Consider the following 13,629-nt stretch of genomic DNA (forward strand, 5'->3'; position numbering starts at 1 on the left):
GATACAAAATCATGAGTCTCTCCCCCTTGTCTTCCGTGCTCTGGCATGGTCGTCGCCGCTTTCCGCGTTGACCAGGATCCTCTCGATCTCAGCCCGAATCTCCCTAAGGTTGGCTTTCAAGGTCTTGGCGTCCTCAAACTTTCTATGCGCCTTCGCTTCCTCAACGAAAGTCTCAAGCAACGCTTCCTGCTCAAGTAGCGGCTGCAAGACGTGGGCAACCTCTGAATCAGGATCTATAACTTGCTCCTCACGGTCTTGTGGGGTCGCTTGGGGGCTCGCGGCTTTCTGCGGTTTCGGCAAGGCCTGTACAATAAGAATTGGGATATGCTCGTTAAAACATCAAACATGGAGCAACGAGCAAGGTGTGTCTGACCTGAAGCGGGAACATATGTTTCTGCAGGAAGAGATTGGCTCGTGCTAGGATTGCCTGCTGTATGCGATCCTGCGAGCTACCGGGACCGCCAGGAGGAGGGAGCTGACGTATCCGCTTGGCAAGGACATCGTATTGGCCAAAGGCATCCAGTAGGCGCTTTCTAGCAGCAGTCGCCTCGGGTGTGGGACGCTCGTGTTTACTGGAGAAAAAAATATCGTGAGAGAGGAGGGGATGAAAAGCAGAAAGACTGATACCTGAGGCTAAGCATCAGCTCCTGAAACTGGGGTAATGAATCTTCTATCTCTTTCTCGAGGTTCATGAAGGCCTGGCATAACGATCAGCGCTCAAGGATCTTGTACACAACAAATATACATACAGAATAGAGCTTGGCGAAGAGAGGTACCTCCCGCACTTCGTGCTTGTACTGCTGATGTCTGAAAAGCGCATCAATCTGTCAGAATAAATTCAACGGTGAGGGCGAAGAAGTGAACTAACAGCAAGACTGGCCGACAATCCCGACAGATCCTCACACCCTTCAAGAACTTCTCGTCCTCGCTGAGCATGTCGTCTTTCCGCCTCCCCCTCTCAGGAGGAGTGGTGCTGTGCCTTCGCACGCCATAATCGACGCCCTCGCCTACCTCCTCGACTCGTCCGGTATTTGGGTCGGCGATGAATAACAGCGAGCATGTCTGAGGACGTTGAGGGTACTTCACCGGCAGTGAACAGATAATACGGCCACAGAGACGGCAATGGTGCTTGCGGTTGGTGAGCGGGTGAAATGAGGCACTGTAATGAACAATCGGTTGGACACAGATAATGAGACAGTTGCGCCAACTTACGAGCACAGCGGGCATTGCGACACGGACGCGTCATCCTCCCACGGTGTAATAGTCTTCTCCGCATCTAGAGATGTATGAGGAACGCGGCCAAGTAGCAAGCGAAGGAAGAGTCACCTCGTATATCTCCCTTGGCACCCGGCGGCGCCTGAGCCTGCATCATCTCCTTCCACAAGTCGCTCGCGTTCTTACCCTTCAGATTAGATATGTCGAACTCGAAGATCGAGGACAAGCGCCGGTTGCTCTTTGCCGGGCGCACGACCGCCTGCGTCATCTCCTCTTTCTGCTTCTGTGCCTCTGAGGGGAAGTGCAGGCTGATGAGCTTCTCGAGTCGCCGCTCGAGCCGCGTGCGCTCGATCCGGCCGACTTCGCGGGCGACCTTGCGGACTTCCAAGAAGTCATCCGTGCGCGGGCGGTACACGCCTTTCGGTTGAAAACCAGGTCGATAGGGCGCCGACGACCGCGCGGAGGCACGGGTCTTCGCGATGGTCACAGATGTGGGTGGAGCGGGGGAGGGCGTTTGGCCAGGAGAAGGGGTCGGTATTGGCGGAAGCGGTGCACCACGTGGTTTCGGAGACGGCATCAGCGAAGAGCTGCGTGGTGGGGGAATGACATGGTTAGGGGAAGGCGCGAAGATGGATGGATGCGGCTGATTGGAGTGCGACGAAGGAGGTTGGGACGAAGATGGCTGGTCGGGCTCGAGCGAGGGTATCGAGGGCAGCGCCCTTTCGTGCGGTCCGACTGTAGGTGAGGCGACGGTTGAGGAGATACGGCTGGAGGACTGGCTAGGGATCGGTTGGTCCAGTTGGCGAGAAACGGTGGAGGCCGTGGAGGCCGTGCGAGAGTGTGCATCCGTGGGACGCAAGGGCGAGGACGTGAGAGGCATGCGTGTGGTGGCAGCGCGCAGCGGGACGTGGCGGAACGTCGATGTCTTCCTCGCCGTAGACAGTGATTTATCCGACGATGCAGCTGAGGATGAAGAAGGCCCGGCGACAGGTGAAGATACGTGTGCAACTCTCTTTCCGTTCGTGGAGCGGGATATCGCCGGTGTAGATGGTGAAGGAATAACTCTTGGTGGAACAGAGTAATCAGACTGCTGTGGTGACGATGGAGCCTCAGATGGAGAAGTCTGGCCAGACGAAGTCGCTGAGCCATTCGCGGGGAAAGAGAGACGGCGGCCGTGCTGAGATGATACACCCGCTGACGAGGCGGGTCTCACAATCACCGACGGGTCAATAGGCATGCCATACCAGCGCTTCTCGAGCGGCGACGAGCCGTCCCCCTGCTGGGACACGACGGATCCACTCCTTGAATGACCATTGACAACGAGAGCCTGGGGTCGCAGCTGAGGGGCAGCGGATTGCGGGTTGGACGAGTTGTGCCTAGAATGTCTCTTTGACTGATCGCCGTAGTGGTAAGCTCGATATTACAAACAAGGGCAACAAAACGCACCTTGTATGCCTGGTAGGGAACATAGGGCGAAGAGTCCATGGTGCGTGGTATCTGGGGAAGCGCGTATGCTCACAAGTTCATGCTTCGACTGGCGGAGTCAGCGAAGATTCAAGCACAGCCCGTCGCTGTTGTGGAGAATCCGCTTCTCACGTTGCATAACATGAAAGACGGAAGACAGACAGATATGTGGGCGCTCACCGTCAAAGAAGTCGTGAAGGGAAAGCCGCGCCGGCGAAGGAGACTCACGCGCAGTCGGTGGCAGACGCGCTCATACCTCGGCCAGGCCCCGAGGACAAGTGCTTCTCCCTTCGCTCGCCATGTCCGCACCCACTGGCATCGTAGTATCCCAGGAGCTCTCTTCTGCATTCTCGGATGCTGTAGATTCGAATAACACAAGATTCCTCAAGATTTCAATCCGAAATGGTCTCTGATCGTCTCCGTTTTGTGCGCTTGTCTTTGCAGCTCATATCCTCGCCGTGCCACCAGAATCTCTCGTTCCGGAAGGCTCTTTCCCACCCTCTGGAACACTGGACGAAGATCTGGATAAGCTAGAGGCCATCTTGGAGGATGACGTTCCCGCGTATGTTCTCGTTAGGTTGGGCGACCAGCCCACCGAGTGGTTGGTAGTAAACTATGTCCCCGATTCTGCGAAGGTCCGAGACAAAGTATGTATTTAGTGTGTGCCTCATTTATACGCTACGACAGTCATTCCGAATATGTTTTCCAGATGTTGTATGCTGCGACGAGGATCACCTTGACCAAGTCTCTCGGGTCGGCCCACTTCACGGACAGTCTCTTCGCCACCAGCAAGGGCGACTTATCTGCAGATGCGTACGTGAAACATAGACTCCACTTAGCTGCTCCCAAACCTATGAGCGATCGTGAGAAGGAGATGGCTGAGGTCAAGGCCGCCGAGCGTCAAAGCGGCGGCGCTTACAACGGAAGTAGAGCAAGGCAGAATCACGTAGGGACCGGCGTCGGCCTGAAGTGGACAGAGGACGTCGAGAATGTTATCAAAGAACTGGGCTCAGGAGAGGGAGCAGCCCTGGCTCTTCTTGTGAGAGTTCATGTTAACGACTCAAGAAGCTAGGACTGATCGTATCTTGTAGAGCATTGACCCGCCTTCGGAGACGTTGGTTCTGTCTTCCCTGACAGAGTGCGCCGTCGACGGCCTGAGTGCTGCGCTGCCGACGTCCGGACCTTGTAGGTGTTTCTCGTCCTAGCCGTACCCGCACTTACAGATATGTGCTCAGCTTTTGCATTCTTCGCGTGGCCGCAAAGTATCACCTCACCTCCCCGCCGAGAGATCGGTGTGTGATCTGCGCGTTATGTTATGACCGAGTAACGCATATTCTAACCTTTGTGCGCTCAGTATTCATCTACTGCTGTCCTTCTTCCTCTCCTATCAAGCACCGGATGCTCTACTCCTCAGGCTCTTCTTCAGTCTTCCAATCTGCCAAGGACATTCTCTCATCCACAGGCACGTCTTCCGTACTGGCGTCTCGCAAGGTTGAGACGTCAGATCCGCACGAATTGACCGAGAATCACCTGGCGTCTGAGCTGGGGTTAACGAGCGCACCTGCCGGAGGGAGTTCGCTCACAGAAGAAGCGGAGAAGAAGCCATTTGCCAGGCCCCGAGGCCCTGCGCGGAAGCGATGACCGTCGGACCTTCGGCGGTGTACGTCTGACTCACAAATGTACTATAGAAGTTTGTAGGCGCGGACGATGTAAACGTTACACTTACATAAGTAGGCACTGGAAGAACGTGGGAGACGGAGTGCTAGATACAGAGAGGCGTGCGCCGCGTGTCTGCGTGTAGTACTTGAACTGATCGCCAAGTTTAAGCCGGCACCATCACATGAACGGCAGCGCTACCTACATAAACCTCAGCAGATTAGGATGCACTCCCTCCAACTTCTCTGTCAGCCCTCTCCGCGACTGAAACATGCTCGCGACGCGATGCGGATGTGCGGCGCAGTTCGCTCCGGCGCGATGCTCACTGCGTGTCACCGCCGGCGTCGTCGTCCAGCTGAGGGTCAGACACTACAGCACTCCTACTGACATCCCGGTGCCAAACAAAACAAAGGTATGGGACTCCGTCGATGACGCAGTCAAGGACGTCAAGTCCGGGGACGTGCTTCTCGCTGGGGGTGAGCCGCGCACTCCTTCCGTTGTTCTGACGGTGACTGACTGCGAGTTCTCTAGGTTTTGGATTGTGTGGGACACCAGGTCTGGCATGGTAGCATTGCCGTGCGGTGGTAATTCCACTGACTGTGCATGATGTATGTCAGATACCCTGATCGCGGCGTTGGCAAAACGGGGAGAGATCAGGGACCTCACTGCGGTGTCAAATAATGCTGGGTCAGGAGAACTTGGTCTTGGTATGCTAACATGCTCTGCGCTAACCCATATGCACTGATATTTACTGCAGGGAAACTTCTTCACAGTGGCCAAGTTGGCAAGATGATGGCGTCGTATATCGGAGGGTAAGCACTCGCATACACTCAACTCAATAATTCTCAGCGAAACACGACAGAAATAAGTACTTCGAGAACCTATACCTCACAGGACACATCTCCCTCGAGCTGATTCCTCAAGGTACGCTCGTAGGTCGCATGAATGCCCACGCTGCGGGTATCCCCGCGTTCTACACGCCCACCGGCGCGTCGACGGCCATCGAGCACGGGTCTATTCCCGTCCGATATAAAGAGGGTGGCATGTCAGCGGGCGTCGCGATCCCAGGCAACAAGAAGGAGGCGCGCGAGTTCAACGGCAAGCGATACGTGCTCGAGCCTGCGATTGCCGGGGACGTCGCTTTCATTCGGGCGTGGAAAGTGGACGAGATTGGCAACTGTGTCTTCAGGTATGTCCTGCCTGCCGTGGTGTGCGCGAGAGTTTCTGATTGCTCTGTCCTGCAGATATACTGCGAATAACTTCTCGGCAACGATGGCACGCAATGCGAAGCTAACCATTGTCGAGGCAAGCTGGCCTTGTATTTGCGGTTTCACAGGAACTGACGTTTGATAGCTAGGCTGAGAACATCGTGCCCGTAGGTTCACTTTCGCCGAACGCGATTCACGTGCCAGCAATCTACATCAACCGTATTGTCAAGTCCACCGAGCCGAAGGCGATCGAGATTACGACCTTGGCTTCAGACCACTCCTCGGAAGAAGACTTGTCGTCGCTGACGCCAGAAAAGAAGGCAGCGAAAGAGCAAAGGCACCGAATTGCGATGCGCGCGGCGCAAGAGATCAAGGATGGTTTTCACGTCAACCTAGGTATTGGCATGCCCACGCTCGTGCCGGAGGTGCGTCGCTCATGGCCGAACGACGGAATCTGTTTATAAAGTGGAGTTGCTAGTTCCTCCCGCCTGGCGTGCGCGTCTGGCTACAGAGCGAGAATGGTATCCTGGGCATGGGCCCATATCCGACGAAAACGCAGCTTGACGCGTACGTTCGCTGATGTGAAGTCAAAAGACAAGCTGACAATATCCGCAAAGCGACATTATAAACGCCGGCAAAGAAACTGTAACTCTTTTGCCCGGTGCATCCGTATTTGGTACGCCTGCGAGTTTCCGATGTACTGCATATACCGGGCGCTTGACAAACGCGATCTACAGATTCAAATGAATCGTTTTCAATGATTCGTGGCGGTCACATTGACGTCGCCATCCTCGGAGTGAGTCGGGCAGATCTCAGAGGAAGCGCACGATCTAATTGAATATCCCATTCAGGCAATGCAAGTGTCGCAAGCGGGGGACATTGCCAACTTCATGATCCCGGGGAAGATGGTGAAGGGAATCGGCGGCGCGATGGACCTGGTATCGAATCCGGACAAGACGAAGGTGATCGCGGTCATGGAGCACACCGCGAGGGATGGCAGCCCGAAGATTCTGGCGGAGTGTGCGCTGCCGCTAACGGGCGCGCGGACGGTGAGCCAGATCATCACGGAGCTGGCGGTGTTCGATGTGGATAGGCATGCGGGAGAGCTGCATCTGACCGAGCTGGCGGAGGGCGTGTCACTGCAGGAGGTGAAGGCGAAGACAGGCTGTGAGTTCAAGGTCGCACCCCATCTACTGTAGGCGCGGCGGCTGTGTATATCGCTGCAATACATTACATTTATTCTCGCCGTTGCTGCCGCGGAGCGTTGGAATAACGATAAGAAAGTACAGGTGACCTGGTGGATGGTGGTTGCTGTCGATCGCTGTGTCGGAGTAGTCAACGTGCTCTGCAGGTCTTACTTGTTCATGCAGAATCCTCAAACACTTCCAGCAATTGAATGTGCGATGAAACACACCAATGGTACTATGTCCTGAAAACGGGCGAAACTGATACGTTGAGTTATACACTAAATGTACGGAAACTGTAGGCGGGTCGAAGACACCAGTCCCACGGACGACGCAGAAACCCACGGTGGGAGAGACGCGATCACGCGTGTCAGCCCACCGTGCGATTGAGATAGCTGCGTCTGCGATGCCAAGAAGGCGGGAAGGCGCGCAGCAGATGCGCGTGCCCCCCGAACTCGGCGGGCGAGAATACGGTACTGGGAACGCGAGCGATGTGGGGACGGGAGGGACTAGAGAATCGCGGCGAGCGACGGTGTTAGTGGGAGTGACATGTAAAGATGTCGAGCTTGATCCATGAACACCGGCTACAGCTGCAGCGGTGGTTGCGATGTGACCGGTCTCATCTGCACTGCCGCCGATCGCAGTCGGTGTGGAGGGCGAGGTGCTTTTGTGCGCGACGTACACGCCGAGGCAGATGGCGCCGATGATGACCTAGGGCAGGGTTTACCATGCACGGAGACGAGGAGCGGGAGACATACCACAAGCAGGATCATACCCATAATGAAGACCCACCGAGACATGCGAGAAGAACCAGTCACGGTCTTCTTTAACCACGCACTGATGCGAGACATTGAGCGGGAGGTGGAAGAGTAAGGTGAGCGGAAACGGGGGGGGGCATACCTTTGCTTCTGGGCCTACGGTTTCCGGTTGTCCTCCTTGGCAATCATGCTGAACCGTCTCCAGAATTCTTCGCCCTGGCGAGCGCCGCGCCTGGGGAGGAGAGTCTCTTCCCCATTGCCACGGAGGATGGCCCGGGGCTGGACTTCGGCGAACTTGACGTCGCGGGTAGCGGGAGCGTTGGAAGGATGGATGAAGGCGGGTTTGACGGGCGTCATGGGTGGCTGAAGCGGATGGGGAGTGCTGGGTATGCTGGGGGTGCCCTGACGGGCGACGAGGCGAGGGGCTTGGGGAACTGGAGCTGGGACATCTCCGGGGAGGATGTCTGGCGACCGTCTGGGACGGCAACGCGACTGGGCTGAGCGAGGCCGAGGGCGGCTATGGGCGCAGCATATCCGGCTTGGGTGAGGCGAGCGGGATGGGCTGCTGCTGGGGCTGCATCTGCATTCTGGGGCCTTTATACTCCATGCTGTCGTCAAACAGGTTCTGTCCGCTTACTCCGGGGCACGTTTAGCGGTTGAAAGAAACTGTTTTGTCCATTAAGTGACCACAGTCGAATGTCAAAATTCAGGCCACCGTTTGACAATTCCACAAAGGCGAGGCCAATACGGTCTCTAGAGCGAGGAAGACGAGCGATAGAATCTAGAGAGCTTGGGAAGCTGCATACAATGCGATGAGTTCGATATGATTGGCAGTAAGAAGTAGCGTAGTATACGCATAGAGCGTCCCAACAAAACGCAGTAACACGATAGCGACTTTCGACGAAAATGATTAGGGAAGCATAAAGTAGGGGACCCACAATTATTAGCGAGCGATTATTGTACCTGCAATCTACACCAGACATTCTAAGGCTCAATCTGCCCCTGCTTCATGGCCGCGATCTTCGCCGTCTCGACGTACTCCTGTATCGACTGGACAAGCGATAACGTCGGCTGGAGTGTGACGGATACCTTGCCGTACATAGTCTCTTGCTGGACACGTACCGCTTCCCGAATGCTCTGCGTGAAATCATCCAAGGTATTCTTGACATCGTTGCGGATCGGTTGAACCATATCTTCGGACACCCGCTCCACTAGTTCCTCGAAAACGAACTGAGGGAACATGGTTGGAGTAGGGGAGGAGCGCGCCTCCTCCAGCCTGGCAAAGCTCTTACGGAGCCTGGCTAACTCTGCATCCAGCGCGTCCTGGTCTTTTTGCAACCTTGCGCCGTTCTGCTGTACCTGTATGCAACAACCACCTTCACCGACGTGAAACAGCAGGGCTGGGTGCAACATACCTCAGCAAGCTCCATTTTTAGAAATTCCCTCTCCGCCCTGAGACCGAAATGTTCGTGCCAACCCTGCGCATCGCGTACCTTGAGCTCATGAATATCGTCCCGAGCGCTTTTCATCTGGCTCTCGAAGACTTCGAGTTTGTCAGAGAGCTCTTTAACGCATTGTTCGGGACCGGTTGTAGGTGGGGTGGGCCGGACTTCTCCATCCTCAATGGGCGAAGGGGCAGCTGGTCGACCACGTTCTATGCTCCCCTCAGCGTCTACCTGAAGACCAGAGTTTTCCTTGTTGAACTGCTCGTGCAGCTTGGGCAGACAGCTTGCATGCAGTTCTTGCAGGTCGCTCTCCAGCTCCTCCAACCTCACCTCTACCGCCGCCATTCGCTCCGCAGATGCAGCAAAGGTCTCAGAGACTGCTGGCTGGTCGCGGACATCAGCTACAGGTGACAGGTTGCACTTGTGTTTGTTGCCCGCAGATGATTCAGCTTCGGCCTGAAGCTGCTGAACGACTGGTCGGATGAAATCCAGCCAGACCCGAACTTCCTCAGCGTACGTCTTGAAGTCCTCGGCCCCCACTGAGATGTCATCGGCCGAAGATGGGGGAACGAGTGGATATGCTGCCAGGATGTTCTGTTTCTTTAGGAGCTGCTTCTCCACCTCCCGGAGCTGTTGATCATTGTGCTTGCGCATCCCCTCGAGCCGCTGAATCGCCCTCTCACCTGCACTCACAAACTGCCGCGATCTCTGTAATTTCCGGATACGGTTGCGCTCTTCCTCCAAGCTGCACTGCTTCTGCATGTAGTGCACTGTTTGGGCAACAGTTCTGTATAATGCCTAATGAATGCTGAGCTTGTGGACGAAGTATGAGATACCTACTCCAGGAATTTCTCCCGTGAAGTGCGACCACTGGCAGACGAATCAGTAGTCGACGGAGTTGGCGACGGTGGACGCGCACTGCCACCTCCGATATCCTCAGAAGGATGTTCGGTCCCAGAGGCGCAAGTAGGCGAGATCAATGCAGCGAATGGAGACACCAACGTATCTGACGCAGAGGCAGGTGCCGCCGTCTTGCTGTACCCTCGGCTAGCGCCCCAAATATCCGACGCAGAAACGGGTGTTGGTTCGCTGTACCCTGTGCTAGTACCCCAAGAATCTACTGCAGCAGGCTTGCTGTGCCCCTCGCCAGCGCCGCCCCAGGATTCAGCGTCGCGTGGAGAGTCAGTACTGAGCGAGCCCGCACCAGATGGAACGTTATTACTCTTCCCTTTTGCAGAGGGATTGGCGTGCGCGACAGTTGACCCGTTCGTGTCAGGGCCTGTGTCACCCCTGCTTCCTCCACCTTCATTCACGTTTGGATCTACCCAGCCGGTACTTTTAGCTCCCCAGTCAGCGTTGGGACTTCCCCAGCCTGCATTAGGGGCACCCCAGTCTGCATTAGAGGCACCCCAGTCTGCATTAGAGGCACCCCAGTCTGCATTAGAGGCGCCCCAGTCTGCATTGGCGTTACCCTGACCAGTATTAGAGCTACCCCAATCGGGCTCAGGCTCCTTGCGGCTGCTGGAAAATGAAGAGGTGTTGTTGTTGTCCGGGGTAAGGAAGCTCTTGGGCGTGATGGAGGAGCTGTTCGCGCCAGTGGTGAAGCTCGACGCGGAGCCAAAGCTCGGGCCCCATTCACTGCCCGTGTTGGCTCTGCTCAAACCGCGCCCGCGCCCGCGTGCTCCGCCACGTTCACCTCTGTGCTGGTCCTGTGTCAGAGACGGGAGTAAGATAACGAGGAGAATGGCAGCAGTGAGTGATAAGATAGGTGGCTCGAGTATACGGACGAAACAAACCAGTTGGTGTCGCGAAGGTGTAGCCGAGGCCCACTGGGGATCGCTAGGGTGCACAAAATTGCACCCTCGGCCCTGTCTGCGGCAACCGTCCTGATGGGGGTTCCCATTTTCGTCGTACCACTAAGTGACGGATGAGCGGATCCCAGACGTTGGAGGATGAGTGGGCTTACCATGCAACGGATATGCATGGCAGTTGAATTTGTCGCGCAAAGGGCAAGGCGAAAAAGTGGCTCGAGGAGGTTCGCGAGACTTTGTGTATGGCAGTGGAGTCGCTGAAAGTGCAGGAAGCTTCTCGCGAGTCGATCGCGGACGGAGAGATCAGTTTGTGCACCGTCAGGGTCGCCGGGGTGCCGCGGGAGTCAGAGCTGGAGAGCTGAGACACGAGGGGATCGTCGTGGAGGATGGTGGAGTAGGCGAGGAGCAACACGTTCTGTCCAAGAGACGGTCAGGATCTGCAATTGCGTTTCTGCGCATGCAGTCGCCGATTATAGGATTTGATTTCGACTTCGGCGATCACATGCACACTACAAATTCTGAAAAGTCCGGTGTATTGCAGCACTAGATATTCTACACTACCAATCCTCGAAGTATCGTAAGCAGATCAGAGAGCGTAACCGTAAAGCCGTGCTGGGTCCTTGTCCCAGGGAGTCGTGTCGTCAGTAAGGCGGATACAAGGTGTGGGGTGTCGCGTGGGTAAGCAAGAGGGCAAGGACGAGCACCAAAGGAAACAGCGGGAGCAGTAGGCGTAGATAGATGGCCGCATGCCGAAACGAACGGAAGTTACATAGAGCAAAATAGAATGAAGGTAATAAAAGCGAGAGGATAGCTTCCCGAAACGATCAAGGCATCATTGGCGTCGCACACTCGTCAAATCGTCGAAGAAAAACTCAACATCGGGGACGCATCACCATCCACCCCACCATGCATTTGGCTGTCGCCGTCCAGGGCGCACAACCGTCACCGTCTGGTGCTCTTCCACTTCTGGCTCAAGCTCGGGTTCCTCCTCAATGACAACCTCAACAGCGGTGGTTCGTGGACTGTGGGTAGTGGAAGACGAGGACGAGACCAGGACAGGAGTGGGTGAAGCCGCGCGGCGGGTATTCGCAGGTGGGGGAACAGTGACCGTTTCAGCAGGGGGCTGGTGTGTGTGGTGATGAGTATGTGTGATGGTCTTCGTTTCGGTTGCTATCTCGAGGGCCGTCTCGGTGAGAATCAGAGGGGGAGGAAGGGCTTGAAAGGGAAGGGGGGCCTGTCACAAAGAAATAATTCATGGTCAGCACACGCATTGGAAACGAGGATGGGAGTGTAAACTGAAAACCGGTCTGCACGCGAGCCTATCCACGATCGGGTAGTCGTCACGCTCAGTGACTATATGCACAACGTATGTCACGTGTACGCGTTTGTTTCCGCCACGCGTCGAACGCGCCGATCGATGGTTGGAAGGCAAGACACACAGACTGGGCATCAGTGTACGACAGAGGACAAGGGGGACAAAGATAGAAACACCGTGGTCCCCCAAGCCCAGCGACGAAGGGAGGGGAGGGGCTGACGGAGGAAACGAACTGTACATAATAACGAAGTGAGAATGAATAAACGACGGCATGGGGTCCCCCTTCGTCTCAGAGCTCGGAGCGGCGCTGGATAGGCGGGGGTGGCGGTACCTTGGATTTCCATCTCGCGCCTGCCGGTTCGTATATGACCTCTTCTTCGACAGTAGGATCCTCGTTGTTCAAGGCGCTAGAAACGCGACAGATCAGTGAACGTATTCGCGACGCAGTCCCGGTGTAACACTTACACAAGCTGCTCCATAATCCACCCTTCGCGCCGCGACGCGTCGTGCTCGCGTCGGTTGACTGCCTCTTCACGCCTGCTGATCTCGCGCTCGCGCTCGGCAATTTTGAGCTCGCGATCAAGGATATCCTCCGCACGAACGCGGGCCTGGTCCCACCACCCGGGCGGGGTAAGCGACTCCTCCTTCACGACTTCCTTAATGACAGTCTGAGCGGGAGGAGGAGCCTCGGTGATCTTTTCAACGACGGTAGGGCAAGGCGGGCAAACCGCCTGGGACGGCAGAACACCTCCGGGAGCACCAGCGAGAAGCTCAGCTTCACGACGAGCAACCTCAGCTTCGCGCATGGCGACATTGCTTTCACGAGCAATGAGCGCTTGCGAGCGTTTTGGTGTGAGGAGACCTAGGATGCCTTGGCTCTGGGGATCACCCGGGTTGCCGGTGGGCACTGCACCCTCCCTACTGGAGGGTAATGAGAGCATGATGGCGAGTACGGCGAGGACGAGTGAGAGGACGAGAAGGAGGGTGGTCGAAGAAATTGTACGGTGGTGGTGGTGTCGAGAGGAACGCTCACTGCGCTCTCTCTCGCGCTCCCTGTGCGACGACGAGGGCTGTGCCATCCTGACGCTAACGGAGTTCGAGGGCGACAAGGAGGAAGTAGCGGCTCTGAATGTGGACGTTATGGCGAACGACGGAACGGCAGAACGAGGGGGTAACGCGATTTCGTGAAGGAGGAGACAAAGCGGGAGTCGTTAGATGGTACACGGGAGACAATGGGGAAGGAGGAGGGGAAAGGCGGAAGTTGATGCTGCTCGCTCAATGTTCATTTTTCAACATCTGCTTGTCCAGATTAGGCAGTCATCATGCACAAATAACCATAAATTAACCCCGACACGTGTCCGGATCACCCTGATAGTGTCACGTTGTCCCTGTCACCCCCGAATAAAACAATTGAGCCTCCTCATATGCAGCCTCTTCATTGGTCAGAAGCCCCACTCTTCCATGCGGTCTTTCTGTCGGACCACGACTCCAGGCAATTTTTTGCCCAGAAGAGCTCAGAGTTTGGATCTCACTCTCGGTGACCGGTGACACGTCACACACTGAAACTGTCACT

At 56.0% G+C, this 13,629-nt stretch overlaps 5 protein-coding genes across 5 annotated transcripts; 1 reads left to right on the forward strand and 4 right to left on the reverse strand.

Annotated features, from left to right (window-relative positions):
• Positions 1-9: 9 nt before the first annotated feature.
• Positions 10-2,700, reverse strand: SCP_0404520 (predicted protein; the record flags this gene model as incomplete). The annotated part of the gene is made up of 8 exons (XM_027757185.1): positions 10-303; positions 374-572; positions 628-698; positions 750-807; positions 869-1,159; positions 1,213-1,276; positions 1,327-2,608; positions 2,662-2,700. 8 exons carry the CDS (start codon positions 2,698-2,700, stop codon positions 10-12), a joined length of 2,298 nt encoding a protein of 765 aa, XP_027612986.1.
• Positions 2,701-2,978: 278 nt separating this feature from the next.
• Positions 2,979-6,742, forward strand: SCP_0404530 (hypothetical protein; the record flags this gene model as incomplete). The annotated part of the gene is made up of 17 exons (XM_027757186.1): positions 2,979-3,084; positions 3,148-3,326; positions 3,389-3,718; positions 3,771-3,864; positions 3,915-3,971; positions 4,034-4,226; positions 4,711-4,811; positions 4,867-4,890; positions 4,953-5,042; positions 5,093-5,147; positions 5,198-5,524; positions 5,580-5,653; positions 5,715-5,968; positions 6,022-6,110; positions 6,161-6,219; positions 6,281-6,339; positions 6,395-6,742. The coding sequence occupies 17 exons, from the start codon at positions 2,979-2,981 to the stop codon at positions 6,740-6,742; spliced, it is 2,439 nt and encodes an 812-aa protein (XP_027612987.1).
• Positions 6,743-6,918: 176 nt separating this feature from the next.
• SCP_0404540 (hypothetical protein) lies at positions 6,919-7,527 on the reverse strand (the record flags this gene model as incomplete). The annotated part of the gene is made up of 3 exons (XM_027757187.1): positions 6,919-6,972; positions 7,019-7,438; positions 7,486-7,527. The coding sequence occupies 3 exons, from the start codon at positions 7,525-7,527 to the stop codon at positions 6,919-6,921; spliced, it is 516 nt and encodes a 171-aa protein (XP_027612988.1).
• Positions 7,528-7,641: 114 nt separating this feature from the next.
• Positions 7,642-7,842, reverse strand: SCP_0404550 (hypothetical protein; the record flags this gene model as incomplete). The annotated part of the gene is made up of 1 exon (XM_027757188.1): positions 7,642-7,842. The coding sequence occupies one exon, from the start codon at positions 7,840-7,842 to the stop codon at positions 7,642-7,644; it is 201 nt and encodes a 66-aa protein (XP_027612989.1).
• Positions 7,843-8,469: 627 nt separating this feature from the next.
• On the reverse strand, positions 8,470-13,135 carry SCP_0404560 (hypothetical protein; the record flags this gene model as incomplete). Its single annotated transcript, XM_027757189.1, has 9 exons — positions 8,470-8,844; positions 8,901-9,717; positions 9,771-10,639; positions 10,727-10,846; positions 10,897-10,998; positions 11,058-11,156; positions 11,679-11,975; positions 12,388-12,463; positions 12,522-13,135. The coding sequence occupies 9 exons, from the start codon at positions 13,133-13,135 to the stop codon at positions 8,470-8,472; spliced, it is 3,369 nt and encodes a 1,122-aa protein (XP_027612990.1).
• Between the last annotated feature and the right edge of the window lie 494 nt (positions 13,136-13,629).

This window comes from Sparassis crispa (assembly GCF_003851025.1).
Source record: "Sparassis crispa DNA, contig_000003F, whole genome shotgun sequence".
NCBI classification, from domain to species: domain Eukaryota; kingdom Fungi; phylum Basidiomycota; class Agaricomycetes; order Polyporales; family Sparassidaceae; genus Sparassis; species Sparassis crispa.